The following is a 19,588-nucleotide window of genomic DNA, read 5'->3' as shown; positions in this document are numbered from 1 at the left end:
TGATTATAAAAAAGGCTTCGAATAAGAACAAAAGTGACCCTATGGCCGTTGGCGCACTGCTGTAAGCCACCAGAAATTAATAAAGAAAAATTAAAAAACCTTGTGTTGGTTGCATGTTGAGTTGTTGAGACGTTGCGAACTGCGTGGAGTTTATAAACAGGCTCTAAGTGCGACACTGGATCGCGCATTGCACGGTTCCACGCCCTAGGCGTCGAACTGGTATGCAGACCTCGGCGTCGATAACGCACCCTATGGAACTTTCAATCGTTAACTCAATTATTTCAAGGTGAAATATTGAAGACAAAGTCTCCCTGCATACAGGAGCGCAACAACTAAATTTCCAAGGGGGAGGCAATATACCTTTTTATAAAAAAAAAAACCGATCCCCCCCATTGAAGCGGGGGGTCCAGGGGTCCTCCCTCGGGAAAATTTGTATTTCAAGGTGGAAAATGGTGCTATTTAAGCAGTTTTATTATCTAAAAATTGATTACACAGCACTTTCTTTGCCCCCGTTTGCCCCCACTTCAAGGTTTTAGAAGGGGGGGGGGGGCAAAATACCCTTGCCCCTCCCCCTCTGTTGTTGCGCCCCTGCCGGTTATACCTATCATACAATACTTTGAACTATATTTTTCATGTTTTATAATGGGCTGAATTAATAATTCTTTTTTTTTTTTTGCCTTTTTCTCCTTTACAAAATAACACTTTAAAAGAATAAACCGTGGAACGTAACTTGTATGGGCAAGTGCATTGGCACTAATTTGCTGTTCCTAGTAATGCTGAGCGGTCTGTAGACGTGGGGCGGTGTCCCGGAGCTCTGCTCGACGCCGCGAGGGCATACCTCCGACCTCCGAAAGGCGCGGGTCAAGGGCCGCGCGCAGGGCAGGAAGGGACCGACGGAGGGACGCCTCAATTGGAACCAATTGCGCTGCATTGGAGTCTCCGCCGTCGGAGGCGCCCGCGCGACTCGCCAACAAGTTTTGATCGCGATGACGAAGGTGCGAGGTGCTGTACAGGTGGGGAAGCCTTCATTTCACGGACGAGAGAGCCACGCCCGAAGTTCCCCGAAGGTTGCTTAGCAAATAACTTTTTAATGTGTAGTTATCCAGGGCTAGGAAACCGTTTACATGATTTCACAGTATCTTTAATGTAGCTATCCTAACCAAATCAACCGCCCACAATGTTTTAAAGTATTTGTAATGTAGCTAACCTAACCTAATTGACCATTAGTTATCATGAATTGTCCAAAATAAAAAATAAACAACCGTAGATGCACGATCGTTCGTTTGGCTCTCTCGCCTGTGAAAAGAAGGCTTCCCGTACTGGTGGGCCTGAATTCGACCGCCATTCTTCGGCTGCAGGTTCCTCATCACGTAAAAAAAAAAAATTGAAAACATACACATACCTACTTATGGTATAAAAGTCCTTCTTAAGGCTAGTATACGCTTTTGAAGATGGAGCTGAACACTCTTTTTTTTTCCTGGATTTTTTATAAAATTAAACATATTCTACAACCATTGAAAAACTTGTTGCTGCCGTCCGGAGAAAACGCAGAATTTAATTTCGGGAATGACAAAAAAAAACCGATCGCGAGTACTGATGCTTTGTTGTTTTCTCGCTTGCTGCGCCACCTACGCAAAATTGTGTGAATCCTGAGAGTAAAGCGTTTTTTTTTTGTGTTCTGCAATTTGCTAAGGGTGAATCTGTAATTTCAGTTCAACGTGCGTTTCGTTTATAGGTTTATTGTCAAGGTCCCTGACTGTTTGGATTGGTTGTAATGTTCGAGACGAAAAAGCTCTTTTTCGCTGACCTACGCGTTCATCTGACATAACACAAAGCGGTTTTTTTTTCTTTTCTTTTTGTAGCTTTATAAAAGATCGTGTCTACGTTCCGCCGCTACCTAATGATTTGCCAGAGTTGAGACATAGAAATGAAGAGGCTATTGCTTCCATTACTCCGGATTTTTTTTAACCAAAGTGTGGGAAGAATTGGACTTAAGGATGAATGTGTGCCGTATAACTAAATGTGCACATTTGAAAGACATATTTGGATAGGTGACCGTCAATTTTATGTATGATTTCTTATAAATAGTCTAAATGAAACTGGTATAATATACCACTGAAACTGGGACATTCATTTATGGACACTTTGTATGTATTATTATAAGAAAGTTCATATCTTTCATATGTGCCAGGCCTTCAAATAAGTTTCAATAATAATAATATCTGGCTCTCTAAAAGAGTGACGTCTCCATCACTGGCGTAGGGAATAAAATAAGAGACTACGATACCAACTTATCGTTTACTGCCCAGCAGGCCAGGCCAGGAACTTCGTGTTCCAACAATAGGCCTATGTACTTTTACTTTGATCGAGCGATGTAGGACAATAAATACCTATCTAATTTAAAATCCGCTATCTTGCAACATTTCTACTGAAGAAGTACAGCCACTTTGTAAACATTGTCATACTAAGTATCCACTGAAGTGTCTATCCTAAGCGAAAAAAAAAGGGGGGGGGGGGGGATTGTTTTGAGTGAGTGATAAAGGTATTTTTAGAAATCCACCGTATTCACTGTAACCATTGCCAACACTCTTGATAAATCTCTGAATTGCGTCGACGTAAGTACTTCTAAGTTGGTAATTATTTTATTTTTTAGTGATTTTTGTGCGACACTTCACCATCGTCAGCGTGAAACGAGCAGACATCTTGACCGATCGTGAGCCTTGAACTGTCCTGTCGGTTATCTCGTCCGTCGCAGCCCGCCTTGCTTACGACCGTGGCTGATAACCCGGCGACCCCTGCACCGCCATAATGGCTGACTGGCAAACAGGGTGTTTGTTCGGCGGGTTTTATGTGCTACTTTTATTTTATTATTGGAAGTAGTCTTGGAGTGAAATACTGTGACCGTGTTCCAAGCAAGGTGTCCGCAGTTACTACTTTCATACTAGATCTAGTATTTTATAAGTTTTTTTAGTGGTCTAGTACATTTACGCTCAGATAAAGTACTTTTTTCTTTAATATAATAATATTACAGTAACTCCAATATGTTTTATTATTAAGCATAATTAATTTTAAAAATTATGGAATTGTATGTGTGTGTGGTGTGATATTTAAGTTGGAGCATTGCAATTTCATAATAACTTCCTAAATTGTTAAAACCATAACAAATTATAATTTAGTACCTACTTTTTTTTTCAAATCTAGTACTTTTTTCTCACCAAAGTTGGTACGAAATATTTTTTCCTTGTGGACACCCTGGTTCCAAGTGGTTGGTTGTTTCCGTCGTTTGCATTTGCGAGTTGAATTTTACGTTAAGGCTACAGAAGCACTTCGAGCGTCTCTTGTTTGTTGCAAAAGTGCCTCTTGAGTTCGCGTAGTTAAAAGCGTGGAAAAAAAAAAACAGTTGATAAAATAAAGGCTTATTTTTCTTTTCGAACTGACTTCAATTTTTATAGTCGGAATATGTTGCAATCAGCCTACCGTTCTTCTGTCCATTCGTCCTTCGTTCGTCCTTCGTTTGTTTGAAGTCGGGCATTGTGTTCAGGAGCCGTGTAAAACGCGCACAGCCACTATGTTCTAAAACATTCAAATAATACGTTGTCCTTCAGCTGGAGGTTCCCGTCAGAAAGCGTTACGTCCGGTTGATTATATTATTAGCTACATCTGTGCACGCAACAGGGTGTGGAAGGGTTTGAAAAAAAAGGGGTGGGTTGGTAGGGGGGGGGGGCTCTACATGAGCGTAGATCCGTGGGGGGGAGGGGGCTGCACAGGAATTAAGAAGCCTCTCACTGAGGCAGTGGCGGATCCAAGGGGGGGGGGGGGCACCAGGGACAATTCCTCCTCCCCCCCCTCCCCCTCCAAAAACCAGTTGTCTGCTAAGTACATTAATATTGCCGACAAAAATGATTGTTTATGAAACCAATAAAATATTTTGAGATAAGTAATTGATGAATTTCTTGTAGAATCATAAAATCTGGTGGTTGGATGTTATGTGTAGTGTGAGTAGATTAAATACAAATTTAGTAATTTTAAGACATTTTTTCTCTGGCTATTCTGAAATCCTAGAGTGCCCCCTCCGAGGTGAACCTCTGGATCCGCCACTGCACTGAGGGGGTCTACTTACGCTTCCTAAATCGTGACTGTGAAACTGGGTTGATAAACGTATAAGTCAAAACTTATGTTTTATGGAAAACTTTCAGTAAGTTTTGAAGTTTTCTGCTTATTGCACGCATGTGGGCTTACAAATATAGGCAGTGTACAACATGCGAGCACGGTATCCAGAGGTTGACTTGTCAGTTGAAACCCACGCCCACGTTTGGCCTCCCCCCCCCCCCATTTTGCGAATCCTACATATTTGCGCCCCCGGGGCTGTCATGTTGCCAGGAAGGTTGAACGCGGTTTGTACGCACCACGAAAAGGCATGATAAATACCGATTACGACGTACATATCGATCAAGATGGTGATGGACTTAAAACCACTTGTCAGCCGGCTGGGTGTTCACTGAGTATTGCCACAAATTGGACTAAATTTATTTTAATGTACTTTTTTTTTAAAAGAAATTTGATACAGTAATATATAAATGAATTTATATATGTGATAAAGCATGCAGTACCACTAACTTTTAAATTGTAAAAATTCATTTAGATGGTCAGTTTTGTTTTTCTTGTAGCTAGGTCCTCAAAATATCATCAATAAAACTTGGATGAATACTTTAAAAAAAAGGGTGGGGGGGGGGGGGGAACAACGCAATTTTAGTCTTGAAAATTTTCAAACAAAAAGTCTTTTTTTTTTTTTTTTTTTTCCAAGATGAACGATCCAGAACATACGTAAATATAAATATTGTGATACAGGTCGCTTTCTTTTCTATTGCCGGAAATGAAAAGAGGAATGAATAATTTTCTTCGTGCTTAGGGCGGCCTGACGCTGCCGTCGACAGCGTTATGACGCATTCCGGCGTGTCTTTAAATGTTTATTAAATCCTTGAAAACTTGAGTAGTTTAATGCTAACACAGTTGGAACTGCTGAGAGACAAGACAGTCGCGGACTGCGCTGACCGCCAAGACTCTGTTCGAAGCGCGCAGTTCGCGGGGGACGCAGTGTAGCTACCGGAAGAGATCGCGGTCTGCTGAGATAACTCGGCGAGATGATTTGCGCCGACACTTTCATCTCTGCTGGCCCGAGTCCAGCTGGCTATTTCTGGTCCACCAGTGACGTCTTGGCTGAGGGACAACTGAGCAAGCATCGCGAGCCCGGATGTTGCAAGTTCCGAGCGTTGTTTACTTCGTTATGTTGTGATTTTAAAACTGTTCGTAACTTGGAATTTTGGTACCTACCGAGTCCCTTCGAGATGTCATGTTATGAAAGTCGGTTCGAGCTCCGACCGAAAACCTTTGATGAAAACCACCGCATGTTCTGTGGCTTGATTAAAAAAAAAACTAACTTAAATGATTAATATAAATAAAATAATAAAAGTACTGGAGTGATATTATAAATACGGTTGATAAAGTATAAATTCAATCAAATCAAAAATGTATTAAATACTCATTATTCAGTATTAATATAAACACGTTTATAAAATTAATTATTAAATTTAGTAAAATATTATACATAAATTTTAATTTGATAAATATGCTGAATATTTGTTCTTGTTTATCAGTTTTAATAATTTATTAAATTTTAATGTAATTGTTTCTAATGCAAATAAATTATACATACGGGAACAACCTCAGTTATATAAATACACCATTTCTATAACTAATATTCATAGTAAATGTTTTAAAATATATTTTTTGCTGCATGCTGCGTGCGCATTATAAAGTTCATTCTAATATATTTTTTTTGTTTTGTTTTTCATAACGCGTCTACAGAAGTATAACTTCAAAAACTCCTAGAGTTCAAGATCTATACTTCGATCTTTCTACCAAAGCTATCTAGCAGTATCTGCAGCTATCTACAGTACTTGTAAGCCCCTAGCGGTCTTTATAGACCCAGTGCTTATAGACGAGTGAAGTCTCTCCCGGAGCGAGTGGGATCCGCGAAGCAATCACGGATCTGTAGTGGTGAGAAGCCTAAGATGTACATCAAGTTCCGTCCCTGCCCGAACACGCCCGAATATTCACCTTCGGCCAACCTCGGGATTTGTTTTATTTTTGCGCAGGGAAAAATGAATTCAAATATTAAAAGTGGTCAGTTAGGTTAGCTACATTAAAAAACACTTTAAAACACTATGGACGGTTGGTTAGGTTAGTATAGCTACATTAAAATAAACAGAGAAATATAAATATATATAAATAAACCCGAGGTTGGCCGAAGGTGAATATTCGGGCGTGTTCGGGCAGGGACAGAACTCGATGTACATCTCAGGCTTCTCGCACGTGGACCTGCAGTCCTGGGCCCGGGCAGCAGTCGCCGAGGAGGGCCGCGGGCCTGTGTTTGCCGAGCCTGTCTGACCTCTGGGCAGAGCTGATAGCGCGCCGATCCTTGCTCCCGTTGTCGGGGGCCATTGTGCGGCCGTGGTCCCCGGATACCCCCAGCGTCCGCCCTGCTTTCCTGCAGTTCAACTGGAGTTGACGAAACTTTCGGCCCGTCACATATAAATCACCTATGTAACATTTTTAAATGTGTAACGTCTCAGCTCTCGGAATACGGCAATTTTTGGTGTGAGTAATTTCGTGGAATGCGACCGAAGTCGCATGGAACGGAAATGCGTGACCACAGTGCTGCCATCTGTGGCGGATGGTGCGAACCAAAGTTCACGAAGCCCAAGTTAAACTTTATAGTATAGACTTGAGATTATACCATTTCTTATGTACCCATGTTTTTTTTCTTCTCTCTTTCTTACTTTTTAAATGTAAACGTACTCTGTAATATTTTGTACAGTAGGATTGTATATATGTATATATTTGTATTAATTGACTTGTTCTATATCCCGGAGTCCTTACCTCCATATGGGATCTACAGATAAAAAACAGAATAAATAAAAAATTAAAATATATTAACGGTTTATTTAATTTTAACAAGATGGGCAATGATTCAATAAAGTTTACTGTCGAAAATCAGGTCCAAAGGCGGGTTTTTTTTTTCAAGTCTGTTTCGCTATCATCGGAGCCGTTTCATTATATAGTTTAAAAATTTCGGGTCTGCCAATAAAATGATGCAATAGTTGACGTAGCTGCTCAGGCAGCGAATTCTAGTGGCAGTTGCGGAAACAGCGTGAGATCCGCGACAGGAAATGTAGTTGAAAAGACGTTTTGGGTATATTTATCACGCTTGACATTATTTTAAAGAATTCGACTTTCTAATTCGTTTCCGAGTTTCGAATTATAAGTGTGTTTACAACTCGAGAACACGTGAATTTGCTTGTTACCGAGGTTATAGATGTTGCACATCTCTGGCGAGTACTGAAAGACTCGTTCATATTTTTTGTTCTGAATTACGAATGTTACTATTATTACGGCTAGTATTGAATTGTTAAGGTGGGTCTACACTGTATAACAAAACAAGTTATAAAATGTTATATCACAAAGTTATACAACATGTTACAAAATGAAAAGAATGAAAATTATATTACAAGTTATACAACAAAGTTATATAACTTGTTATGAAAACATGAAGAAAAATGTTATATAACACCATGTTTTATAGCAAAATAAGTGTTATAAAACAAGTTATATGTTTCCCATGCAGTGTCGGTAAAGATCAAAGGAAGTTAAATAACTTGTTTTATAACATGTTGGCCGTTTGTCCACACTGGTATGCATGTTTAAAAACATGTAACATGTTATGAAACAAGTTGTATTACTTGTTATATAACTTATTATTTAACTTGTTTTGTAACTTGTTATATAACATGTTACAAATATAACATGTTTTTGTTATATAGTGTAGACCCACCTTTACACTGCAGTAAGGTAAAATTACAATGGGCTGGAATGGGGTAGAGTTGGAAACCTAAAGACACCATATTGGTTTCAACAGTTTTTATGCCATAACAACTTTTTTTAATGTTTAGTATATACAATCTCCCGTCGTTACGACATACATCACACATTAAAAGGTTTTTAAAGACCTGAACAAATTGTCTATTGACGCTATTACAGTTGTAGTCCTTCTCAAAAATGAATTAAAATAAAAAAATCCCATAACTTCACTGGATAAACTATTTGTCATTACTTCAGGCATTCCATTAGTTAGCACAAAATGTAAAGGGTCGCAATGTTCTTACGTCCAAGTGTAGAGTAACGAAAGTTCTCATACCACCAGTGTTAAACTGGACTATAGTGGGTTGTACGGATGGGTGAGGGGGAGAGAGGAGGGCGCTGGGTTCGCGATCTTCGCACTTGTCCCCCTGCTTGTAAGGTTTCTCAGGAGTTAGTCAGTAGGTCCTTCAATTAATACACGGAAAGGTATTTCCAAGGACCTTCCCTGTTTATTCGTCGTCTCCGCGTGCTGCAGTCTCTACTCTGCCCTTAGAGGTCGAACCTAGGACCTCGTTCGCGAGCGCCGCTGTAAGGCTTGTGGCACCTTACAAGACTACCCCAGGGAAGCCTTCTTGTCACAGACGAGAGATCCAAACGCTCGATCGTGCATCTTCGGTTTTTTTTTTGGTTCATTGTAAATAAATATGGCGGTGTTGATGATAAAAGGATACTAATGGTCAATTAGGTTAGGTTAGCTACATTATAAATACTTTAAAACATTGTGAACGGTTGATTTGGTTAGGATAGCTACATTAAAGATACGGAAAATAAAGCATGAACTTCGGGGAACTTCGGGTTTTGGCTCTCTCGTCTGTGAAAAGAAGGCTTCCCCACAGTTGCTAGTTTGCAGCATGTCATAGAGAATACCCGAAGAGCGGACAAAGAAACGATTTTTGTTTCGCAGTCTGTTTGAGCCTGATGACTTGGAAGAGATCTCCCGTTCCCGTAACGTCGCAACTGTTTTTGTCTTATGAAGCTTTCTGTGTTCATCTGTGCTGTCGTTTTGTCAGTATACCTTTTTTTAATTTCAAAGCTGGATTCGCATGTGCGTCGCTGTATTGTCGGTGTATTGTCCAGAATATATGTTTAGTGTCATCGTTGGGTTCTTCTGTCTGTCGCTCTGTTGTCTAAGGTTGTTGTTTGTCTGTACTTAACTATTTTTGTTGCAACTGTCTCATCGTTGTCAGCTAATGTGTTTTTGTGTACTCTGATATTGTTCTGACTAATTCTTTCAACGAAATTCTCTGTACCTGTGTATACGTTTTAACATTTGACATCAGCCTGGTTTGGCTCGCGTTCTGTGAATTTGTGTGTTCATTCTTCTTTTTTTCCGTTCTTTAGGTTTTCTTTATGACTCTTATGTTGCAAACTAGCAAAGTCGTACTTCTAAAATAATGATTTAAATAAATCTCCTCCATTGTGAAAATCATTCAAAGATTTAATTCTCAGGAGGTAGTTTCCATTCTAATTTTTAGTATATATTGTTCGGACACCGCGTTCTTCAAGTTGGTCCTACGTGAATAATTTCGCAAGTCAGTTTTCAAATTACAAAGTGATATGTCATGAAACTTAGTCTTACGGTAATGGCACGATGGGAGAGAAATTCTCCAATTGTTCAAAATAGGTATAAAAAAAAACCATTACCTTCTTGTGCGACAGAAAGCAGCGAGAAGGAATCGATAAATCAAAAAAATTTGTTTTCAGTTATAACTCTGCGTTTGATTAAACTTCTCTCAAAGTCCTAGGAAGTAAATGCTTGCATTACAAAGTCATCTTATTGAAGATTTCTTTGAGTAACTTTATCACTTTTTTTTTATCGTTTTAGGATTGTGATTTTAATATTTCATAACCATTTGTCTTTTTTTTCCATCGTAACAACTAAGATGCACAAGCGCTGATAATTACTTAATAGTTATTGTCTTAATGTATGGTGTTTTTAGTCGTACTTTTGGAGTTAGCTTTTTATTTTATTTTGCTATGTGTGTTTCTTTCTTTTTTTTTTTTGAAAAAAAAAATATCTATCTGGAATATTTTTGGGGTAGTTTTAATTTAATTTAATTTTTTTTTTATAGACCGGACTGTTTCTTTTATGCAATAGCTGGTTTTTGGTCTTTGTCTTTTACAAGATAACAGTCATGACGTGTAGTTTTTTCACGGGTATCAAAGAAAATTATGTTATGTATGAGGCTAAGAAATTTGAATTTTTAAATAACTTTCTTTGTGTTGTTTATTATTATTTCAAATTTTTGACATGACTGGATAGATGATCAAGAAATTCCTCTGTACATTTTATATTGTATGACACTCACGTGTAAACCTATTAATTTAAAATTATATCAATTGACTTTTTTTATTCTATATCTTCCGATTTGGAAGTTTCTAAGAATCTTCAACTTTGAAAATTATTTAAAGTTTTCCTTAATTTAGACCATTTTATACTCTTTTTCGACCGAATAATCCAGGGAAGGTATTATACTTTATATTATTTATGTACATGTTTTTTTAATGCTTACGCCTAACTTGGACTTTCGCTCATGTAGCGAAACCTTGCCATTTATTTCACCTGAAGTTCTAAGCCAATGATTTATAGTACATTACACACGTAGAATAACTTCAGTTTGTAGGCCTAAAAATGGTTTAGGAATTTTTTGTGAATAAGAGAAGATTTTAACTTATCTGTTATAGTCTCATGTGACATATTTTTCGAACAATGCAAATTAAAAATCTCCCTTAATATGGCAAGGTTTTCTGTAGTGTAGTATCTTTTGGTGCAAGGTGTTTGGCTTCTGTTTCTATAAAGCAAAAGTAATGCACAAATCTTATGCTTCCTTTCTCTTTTCTTTTTAGGTTCATATTGTCAAATGGCACCAGGTAAGGAATTTATTTAGCACTAAACTTCTAACTGCAAACTAACTGCTTATTGCGCTTTGGCACGGGGTTCTTTTATTTTTGCTTACGCTAATACCACTTTTCTTTCCACTTGTGTTGTGATAATTGCTTTACTTTCTTGGCTTTTAATATTATTATTAGTCTGCTAATTGCATTTTATAATGGTTTCCTAGACTTAAAATATTACGTGCATGTTCAGTTGTAAAAACAATTTAGTGTAGTAATACTTTTAGTTTTATTGCAAAAAAAAGCGTGTGCTTTTAATCACAAATAAGCATTGTGCATGAATGTTGCCTATACGAAATACGAGCATTTAAGGTTTTACAAATAAACATGATCCGCGCTCGTACAAATCCAGATAAGTACTCTAAAAATTTCGGAGGATTGCGAACTACAAAGTAATACTGTAAATACATTTTGTTTTATTGAAACAAAGTTCTTGTAAATGTATTGTGGACTGAAAATAGTTTCTTAAAAGCCGAGGTGATTTTTCAAATAAATTCACACATAATAATCTATTAACGCATCAATGGTTTCAACCTATTTGAGTTTGAAGTCCTGACGAATTTTACTTCTGTATCACATCCGTGATTAACATGTTCGTTGTAAAAAAAAAAAAAACGTTTGGTATCTGTGGGTGTCGTGACTTTGCTATGCCATGTAGGAGCTGCAAATTTCCCTCGACCTCGAATAAATGTTTGAACATTTGTTTCTCATGTAAATTAGTAAGGTCGAGTGTTGCAACAAAGTCATTCATGCTATGTTCGGATTCTTGAATTTGACCGAGAGGCATAGCGGGATAATGTTTTGCAGGTTTGACTTGGATTCAAAGCCTTCCAGGGCGTTAATGTGCACCTGTTTATTTGTGACCATCCGGCAGATATCATAAGTATCATAAGTAGGAACCGGGAAAATTCACGGAGAAATTTCGCGATAGGCTAGAATATATTTTTGCAAAACTCCGTTCCCCCGGAGAAACCCCCGGAATGGCTACCGCATGGGGAGCCCTAAGAAAAGAAACGGGCTCCCCATTTGGAAGCCACCTGGAAGGTTTTTTTCTGTTCCACCCACCGTTTCTTTGGTAGCCTGACTTGTTACAAGGGATTGTATTCCTACCAGAGAAAATGCCTCCATTCTCTCTGGGCAATCCGCCTTGGAGGAGCCGGGGCGCGAACCCGGGTCCTACAAGTCACAAGGCAGGCGCTCTACCCCAGAACCAGAGTGGTAGAGCGACGATCTGCAGTCTTCTTAACACTGACAAGACGTTATTCCACGAGTTTACTGTAGTTTCGTGTGTCAATAACACGTGCAGTACGTGTAGTAACATCTAACCTCGGTAACGAACAAATTTGTGTATTCTTATGTTGTTCGTTCAGCAAGAATTATGTAATTTCATAAAAGTGAAATTTAATTTGTATAACTAGTCTGGCAATTTTTTAGTTGATTTTCTGCAAAAAAAACTGACAGTCCCGCTGTACAATAATTATATAGAACTATAGACTATTAAATATATATGTCGATGGTAAAGTTATTTTGAAATAAATGTTATATATTAAAAGTGTGTTTACTTAAAATATGTGTGTGCTTACAAGATTACAAGCATGAATTTATTGTATAACATTTTATTTATTTGGTTTTAAAACCACAGAAAAGTTAACCTTGTTATTTCACTTTTGGCTTCTTTTTTTTTTTTTTTTTTTTTTTGTTTTACCGTGCTTAATATGCGCAGCTAATACTGGAAAGCTATTCAAACAACTGTTTGCAAATAGGCATTTTCAAAATCTTAAATTAAGTACTAAATCAATGATAGTGTTGGAGATGTTAAATTAAAAGATAAATTTCATACTGACATTGCCGGAATTTTAGGTAATGATAGTACTGACCTTAATCGATCAGTTTCTGAAGTCTAAGAATTTAGATGACACTAGTTTTTTGAGATTTGCTTACTTATTCACATTATTTGAATACAACTATATTTTATTGGAACTTACAGTACTCCAGGGTTAAGCAGGAGCATAAATGATTTATTTCATATAATGAAACCCTCAAACTTAATTTATCATCGGGATTATTAAACATGAACTTCTTTGAGTACACAACTACAGAAAGTTTTTATTTAATATTTGTGCACATCGCAGTGACATCGCTATTTAATTATTTGTAATTTTAATTGTAACAAAAATTGGAATTCGGTGTTATTATTTCGGATGCGTAATATTTCTATGTGTAATAGTATAAAACATGTATGGTGATTTAACTGTTACAGTATCAAAAGTTCATTTAATGGTTGTGTGTGTTTATTTTCGTCCAAAAAATATATGTTGTAAAAAAAAATATCCTGCAACAAGAGATTTCATTTTTCTTACAATTTTGTTGTTTTAAATTATTATGTTAGAACCTTTCCTTCAGTTCAACATCTTAAACGGATAAAATAATTTCGTTATGAAATTAAATTCTCCATACTTACTACACTTGATATTGAGATTATTACGAAATAATATATAATTTTATTTTAAATACATTTTTTTTGCAAACGTATGCCAAAATAATACTTTAATTTTTTAATGGTTCTTGCAATTGGGGAGATTGATTATATATATATATAATTTAGGACATACACCATTGATGATTATAAAGTATGTCATAAGAAACCTCAATAGACAAGAAAGATATATATGTAAGATGTATATTTATACAGAAAACAAGCGAAACTCAGGGAACATCAAAACATTAAATTAATAGATAGAAAATGACGTAGAAAGAATTGGTAAAAAACATTATTTCAGCAGAGACGGACACAGTGGCCTAACAACGATGGGACACTAGCAACAAGAACAGCAAATAAAGACGACAAATACTTTGGACAACTCACAGAATTGATTTTTCAGTACTTTTACAAAATATTATATTGGAAAACAGTTGACAAGGAATAGTTTGCAATACTAAAAGAAATATATTATAACTTTGTACACCACATAGCTTCGGTTATTTTTGCACATCTGAAATACGGTTTATCGAGTTATAACTGAGTATGTCTTACATAAATTTGGCTAATTATATTATACTTCAATTGAGGTGTACATTCGGCAATTTTTTTTTAACCATGGAAAAGATATTCGATCAAATATTAAAAAAAAAATTGGCTTTCTTTAGTTTTACCGTGCTTATTATGCGCAGTTAATACTGGAAAGCTATTCAAACAATGGTTTACATATAACTTTTAAATATTGGAGGTACTGTGGCATCACAAAACATAAAAAATGGAAACATTATTTTGTAGTGATGCAGTAATTTAAATGTAAATGTACAAATTAACAAATATCTTAAGTTTATATGAATATTTCTGTTCCATTCACAAATAAAATTTACGGTGCACAACGGCAAACAGAATAACCCAACGATGAAACTCAACAGATAAAAATTGTGTGTGTATGTGTGTGGGGGGGGGGGGGGGGGGGGGGGAACCAGCGTTCTTCATAAATTTGAGGTGAAAATTTTGCTGACAATGCACCGTGTTCGTCGCGAACAACGAAATGCGCGCGCCGCCAGAAATGGTGCGCCTGGCTATAGCAATGCGGCGGAACGCGAATCCGCCAGTCATCCCCCCTGGGAGTATTAGGATGGGATTAGTAACCGGCCACCACGGAATATTTACTAAACATGGGTTGTATCAGAATATTATTATGTATGATGAAATCTACTAATATCTTGCGTACTTCGTGTGTGTGTGTTCGTATAACATCGGAAGGTACGACAAGGGGAACGACAATCCTAATTTCATCAATTCTTGTAACATCTGTTGTCTACCTACGTACTGAGTACATACATTCGAGTAGTATATGTTTCATGTCGCCATTAGGTTCTCCAACAAGCACAAACAAGTTGTGTCAACAATCCCCAGTTTTTAAAGATGGGCTGGTGAACTATTATGATTGTCTGTGCGAAGACGAAAAGAGAGTACAGCCCGATTGCGATGTGGTGAATGGGGGGTAGCGGGATATGACATGAAATGAGGTGCCACGTAATTCTCATCCATGGCCTTCAAATCCTGTGGTAGATAGGCCTCTGCCGAGAAGACTAGGCCTCCGTACCGTTATCCTTCATGTAGATACCTTATTATAATATAGTAGTTAACGCTGCTTTGAACCATGACTGCTGGTTAACGCCGTAGGCCAACAAAGAAGAGAGAGAGAAAAACAAAATTCCCCTGGGAGCGAGGCGGCCCGGGCCAGTGCTAGCTCTTCCCCGGCGGGGAGCGACCAATCAGCACGCAGAGGCCGTTCCCGCGGCCACACCCCTGCCAAATAGGACGACCGGTTACGCGTGCGTCAAAGGAACGCGACATTCCATTTTCACGGCCGAGTATTCTGCGGTGTCGGCTGGCAAATACAAGATGATAAAACTCCCTCACTCTCTATATACGTAAAGCCTCATAGGCTCGTGCCACGGGGCTGAGACGTCGGAAAATAAAAATTAGCGGCCCGACTATCCTTCAGCACGAAACCATCAAAAAGCCAGCTTTAATGGGGAACTCCGCGCGTTTCGATGCCCCAGCCTGGCATGGCATCTGGAGCCGCAGCAGCTGTGGTGGTAGCCCAGGCATGGCCCCCGCAAGGGTGGGGCTGGGTGGACCCCTGGGTCCAGGCCCGTTTATTTTTATCTCAGTGTGCGAAATTAAACATACATACTCGCTGTGGTTATTTTAAAGTCAAATAATTTTATAAATGAAGCTTAGTTTGGACTTATAAAATAGTAACTTTAATTTTACCCTGTGTATTTTCAGGTTAAAATAACATTCTGAAAAGAGTGTAGGTAAGAAATAACCATGCAATTATGATGTAGCACGTGACTGTAAAATTATGAGGAGGGGAGGGCGTCTTCGATCCTGGGTCCAGAGGCCGTAATCGAACGTGGGGGGCCATGAGCCCAGGGAATGCTCCGTTGAGCGACTGCCCTGTGGCTCGAAGGTCGCTGGAAGCGACGCCACGGGGCCGCCGCGGAAGCGGATAGCGGGGCGCGCCGAGTACCGTTGACCGCCTTCCCTTCGAACCCGCGACCTGACTTCATTGTTGCGCTCCGGCTGCCCGCACTCCGCCGAGTCCTCCCTGGTCACGTGGTCTGATCCCTGCTTCCTTCGCCCGGGGAGGACACTTGGACACTTGCGATTGGCGTCACCCAACACCCAACGTACGAGGCATAATTTGTTCAGCATTCGTGTTCATTATAGGCAAGGGCCATGCAGTTTGAGCGAAAACATTTCCACAACTGATACGTGTGTTAGAACTTCGCATCATTGTCTGCATGACTTGTGTGTCCGTGTTTTATCGTCTTGGAATCCCATGTAGATACAAGAGAAACTACATGTTGCGGCTCTAAAAAAAAAAAAAAAGAGAGAGAGAGAGAGAATCTGTTCATTTAATATTTGGCCCATCTCACTCGAAAGCCTATCTAGGTGATGCAAGGTGACATTTTTATCACCTGCAACTATAACCCCCCCCCCCCCCCCCCTTTTCTCCTGAGAAAAAAAGTTCTGTATCCGCCACTTTCAGGAACACGTAAAGAACCGTTTCATTGACAGTGATCAGTTCATTCACCAGTGTACAATTTGTTTTGCAGCTGCAGTAATAGGTTCCTAGGCCATTCCTCAGCATTCACTCTTGTTTGTTTTACTTGTGGTTAATGTCTGCACTACTGCAAGGTCATTGGAGGCGGTTACACGTAAGGAACCGGGAGTGTCTTTGGAAACTTTAGGAAACTGAGATCAGGATTTCCGGACCGGGAGCTTTTGAAGCTATACTTCTTTAGGCGCTTCATGAAAAATGACGAGAGCTAATTTTTACGATCCGCGCGCACCTTGCAATGAAATTTACACAGGATGACAAGAAGGCTACATACAAATAAAAATTATATATGCGCTTTTAATTTTATACTTCAGTAATTGATATTGAATACTGGCCAATATAATATTTTTTAATTTTTTCGTGAATATTGGTAATAAAAATTATGTTTTTAAACTTTTTCGAGTTTATTTATATAAGTGAGGTTATGTACCTGTATGTATAATTTATTTGCATTGTAAATTAGAAGTTATTACATTATTATTTATTAAATAATACTAAATTAAATACTAAATAATAATAAATTAAATAGTAAATTTTATACACGTACTTATTTTAATATTGAAAACCGAGTAATTTTTTTCAATTGTTTGAATTTATTCTTTACCAACCTAAGTATAATATCACTCTAGTCTTTATTATTTTATTACTATTAATTTTTTGCACGCAATATTAAAAGGTTTTTTTTATTACGCCAAGTAAGCATAACTTCTAACGCGCGTACATAAATACACGCACCCTGCTGTTGCTCGCCGAACGCCAAGCAATGCGTCGTCGACTTTCTATTATTATCCAGTCCAAAGTTTTGGTTACCAAATTAAGATTTCCATCGTATAGTAAGTCGTGCATCTCCGCCAGGGATGTCCACGGCTTTGCCGCTTCGTTGATCTTCCCTGAACATTGTCCCTTGTAGCGCTAGAAGGTCAGCGAGCAGAACGTGTCCTGAAGAATGGTCCTACAGGGGCGGTTCCACGAAGACTTAACAATACGGGCTGTCGTACAAAGTAAAGATGAAGCTGGAAAACACGACGTTAAATAAGTCAGGGATTGGCCTTGGAATAACTAACAAATTGGTGGTTTCAAAAACTCTGCCTTCGTAATACTCTACCTTACTGGTTTCATGCAATTTTTTGTGAAAGAAAAGTTTCAACACGGATTTAAGTACTCAAGGGGCCCGCCTTCTCAGGGGTGAGGCGGGATGATAAGTGCGACGCTCGCTGGTGCTTCTAGCGCGGTGTCGCCTCTAGCGCAGTCTTCTTGTTGTGCGTAGACACAACTATGAAATTTGAGCGGTGACCGTAACATTACATGGCGGAGAAATGAAGATAAAGGTGTAATGCAAGTCCCTTTAAGTGCTTTCAAGAATTTGTACCGGTTGTTTTATGCTTAAAAAATATTACTCTGAAAACATGCCTTTTAGCCATTTTTAATCCTTCTAAAAATACAGTTTTAAAACTTAATCCGGAGACAAAACTACTTTCGGCGCTCGGTGAATTCTTAAATGCTCTTCGCAAACACTCCACTCGGATATATTCAGTAGTTTTAAAATCGCGTTGTTTTTCCTGAAGTTCTGCACACCTATCGCCGGGTAGAAATAGCCGTACCAAGGATATTGTGAAGGAGGGGGTAAATTGTAACCACTATATCTTTTTTGTGTGTAAGTTTTCTTCATGACTGAATTATTAAAGTTTTTTTTGTCACACTAAAATCTGATGTACTAGTAGGACTCCAAAGTTCACACATCGAAATAGAAGTAACGATTTCACTTGAGAAAAGAAAACTGAACATTGATTTAATTTGTTTTATAAGTCAATTATTTGATGATTTAGTTAAAACAAGGCATTAATACATAATATATATCTGGCATTAAATATAGACCACTTGTCTTGGAAACACAATTCCTACTGCTGCTTTCATGTATGAGTATGAGGCATGTCTGGTTGTATTGGGGAGAAAATACATTTATTGTAGTCCACTAAAAATTACAATAATCCTTCAAAAACAGTTTCTCTGTAAATTCATGTAGCTAAGTTGTTGTAATTTTCTTATTCTGTCTTTGCTTCTTCTTTTAAAAAAAAAAAAACCTGGAAGGGAGGTGTCTGGACCTCACTACTTCCCTGCCTTAATTAATTCCTACATACAGTTCGCTCATCACTGACTCACTGATTCTGTAACGCCAAAGAGATATGTATACCTTGGAGATAGGCGTATCATGAAGCACAAATATTAATTAGCCTACTCCATAGAGAAGTGTATAAAATAGATAGTGAAAGAGTAACACAAAATAAGTAACATTTGAAATACAGCTACGTTAAGTGGAAAAAGTATTCATAAATAGGCACCTCGCGAGTAACTATGCTTATAATTACTGAGTTACTCATAAAGTTTAGCTTCAAACGAAAAACCGTGAAATTTTTTCTCCTTTTTTTGTAAATCGAAGTTAGCGTCACTGGGTATATTTTGATGATACTTTGAATTTTGTACTTATGCCCTTTGAAAAAATCTTTTTTTTAATATGCTGATATCTTTGAGTCATAATTTTATGTAAAAAAAAAGCCGTTGGTATTTTTGCCAGAAAGTTTTTTTTTTAATTTTAGCAACAGATGCTTATTTATATGTATATGTATATGAAATAATTTTCATTTGCACAATATTGAAATAGATTGAACATTTAATAAAAATGTTGTGTAGACTAGAGACCCGGAAAATTCGCGGGTTCATTTCGTGCTATGCTAAAATTCAAAAATAATTATACCTCAGTGCTGCTTCTGTCATTGGTTCACTGTTAATCTGGAGGACTGAGGGCCAATTAGAGACCCTCACTCATAGAAGTGTCGAATCACAGGGCCACCCAGTCGAGAACGACTCACAAGTCAGCAGCCAATGAACGGTTGGCATTTGCCCGAGTGTGTAGAGGATATTGGAGTCTATCCTCGGAGGTCATTGAACCCGCGAATTTTCCGGGTCTCCACCTATAGGTACGCGCGCACTAGGGCGTCACGGCAAGGACAGACGGCCGTCACAGAAAAATACAAAAATGTATAACGTGTAGAGTAACAGAAGTGCGCGCACCACGGCGGGACGGCCGGGAACGGACGATCGGT

The 19,588-nt window shown here is 38.2% G+C and overlaps 1 protein-coding gene across 2 annotated transcripts in view; it reads left to right on the top strand.

Annotated features, from left to right (window-relative positions):
* Positions 1-19,588, top strand: part of LOC134543341 (microsomal triacylglycerol transfer protein) — a 46,129-nt gene that overhangs the window by 1,502 nt on the left and 25,039 nt on the right. The window contains exon 2 of one of the 2 annotated variants that reach the window (XM_063388302.1): positions 10,825-10,848. The exons of the other annotated variant lie outside the window; for it this stretch is intronic. Coding sequence (XP_063244372.1) covers positions 10,825-10,848 — 24 coding nt within the window. The remainder of the gene's footprint in view (positions 1-10,824; positions 10,849-19,588) is intronic. 2 annotated transcript variants of the gene reach the window in all.

The sequence above is a fragment of the Bacillus rossius genome (genome assembly GCF_032445375.1).
Source record: "Bacillus rossius redtenbacheri isolate Brsri chromosome 9 unlocalized genomic scaffold, Brsri_v3 Brsri_v3_scf9_2, whole genome shotgun sequence".
NCBI lineage: Eukaryota > Metazoa > Arthropoda > Insecta > Phasmatodea > Bacillidae > Bacillus > Bacillus rossius.
This window is presented reverse-complemented; position numbering and strand designations above follow the sequence as displayed.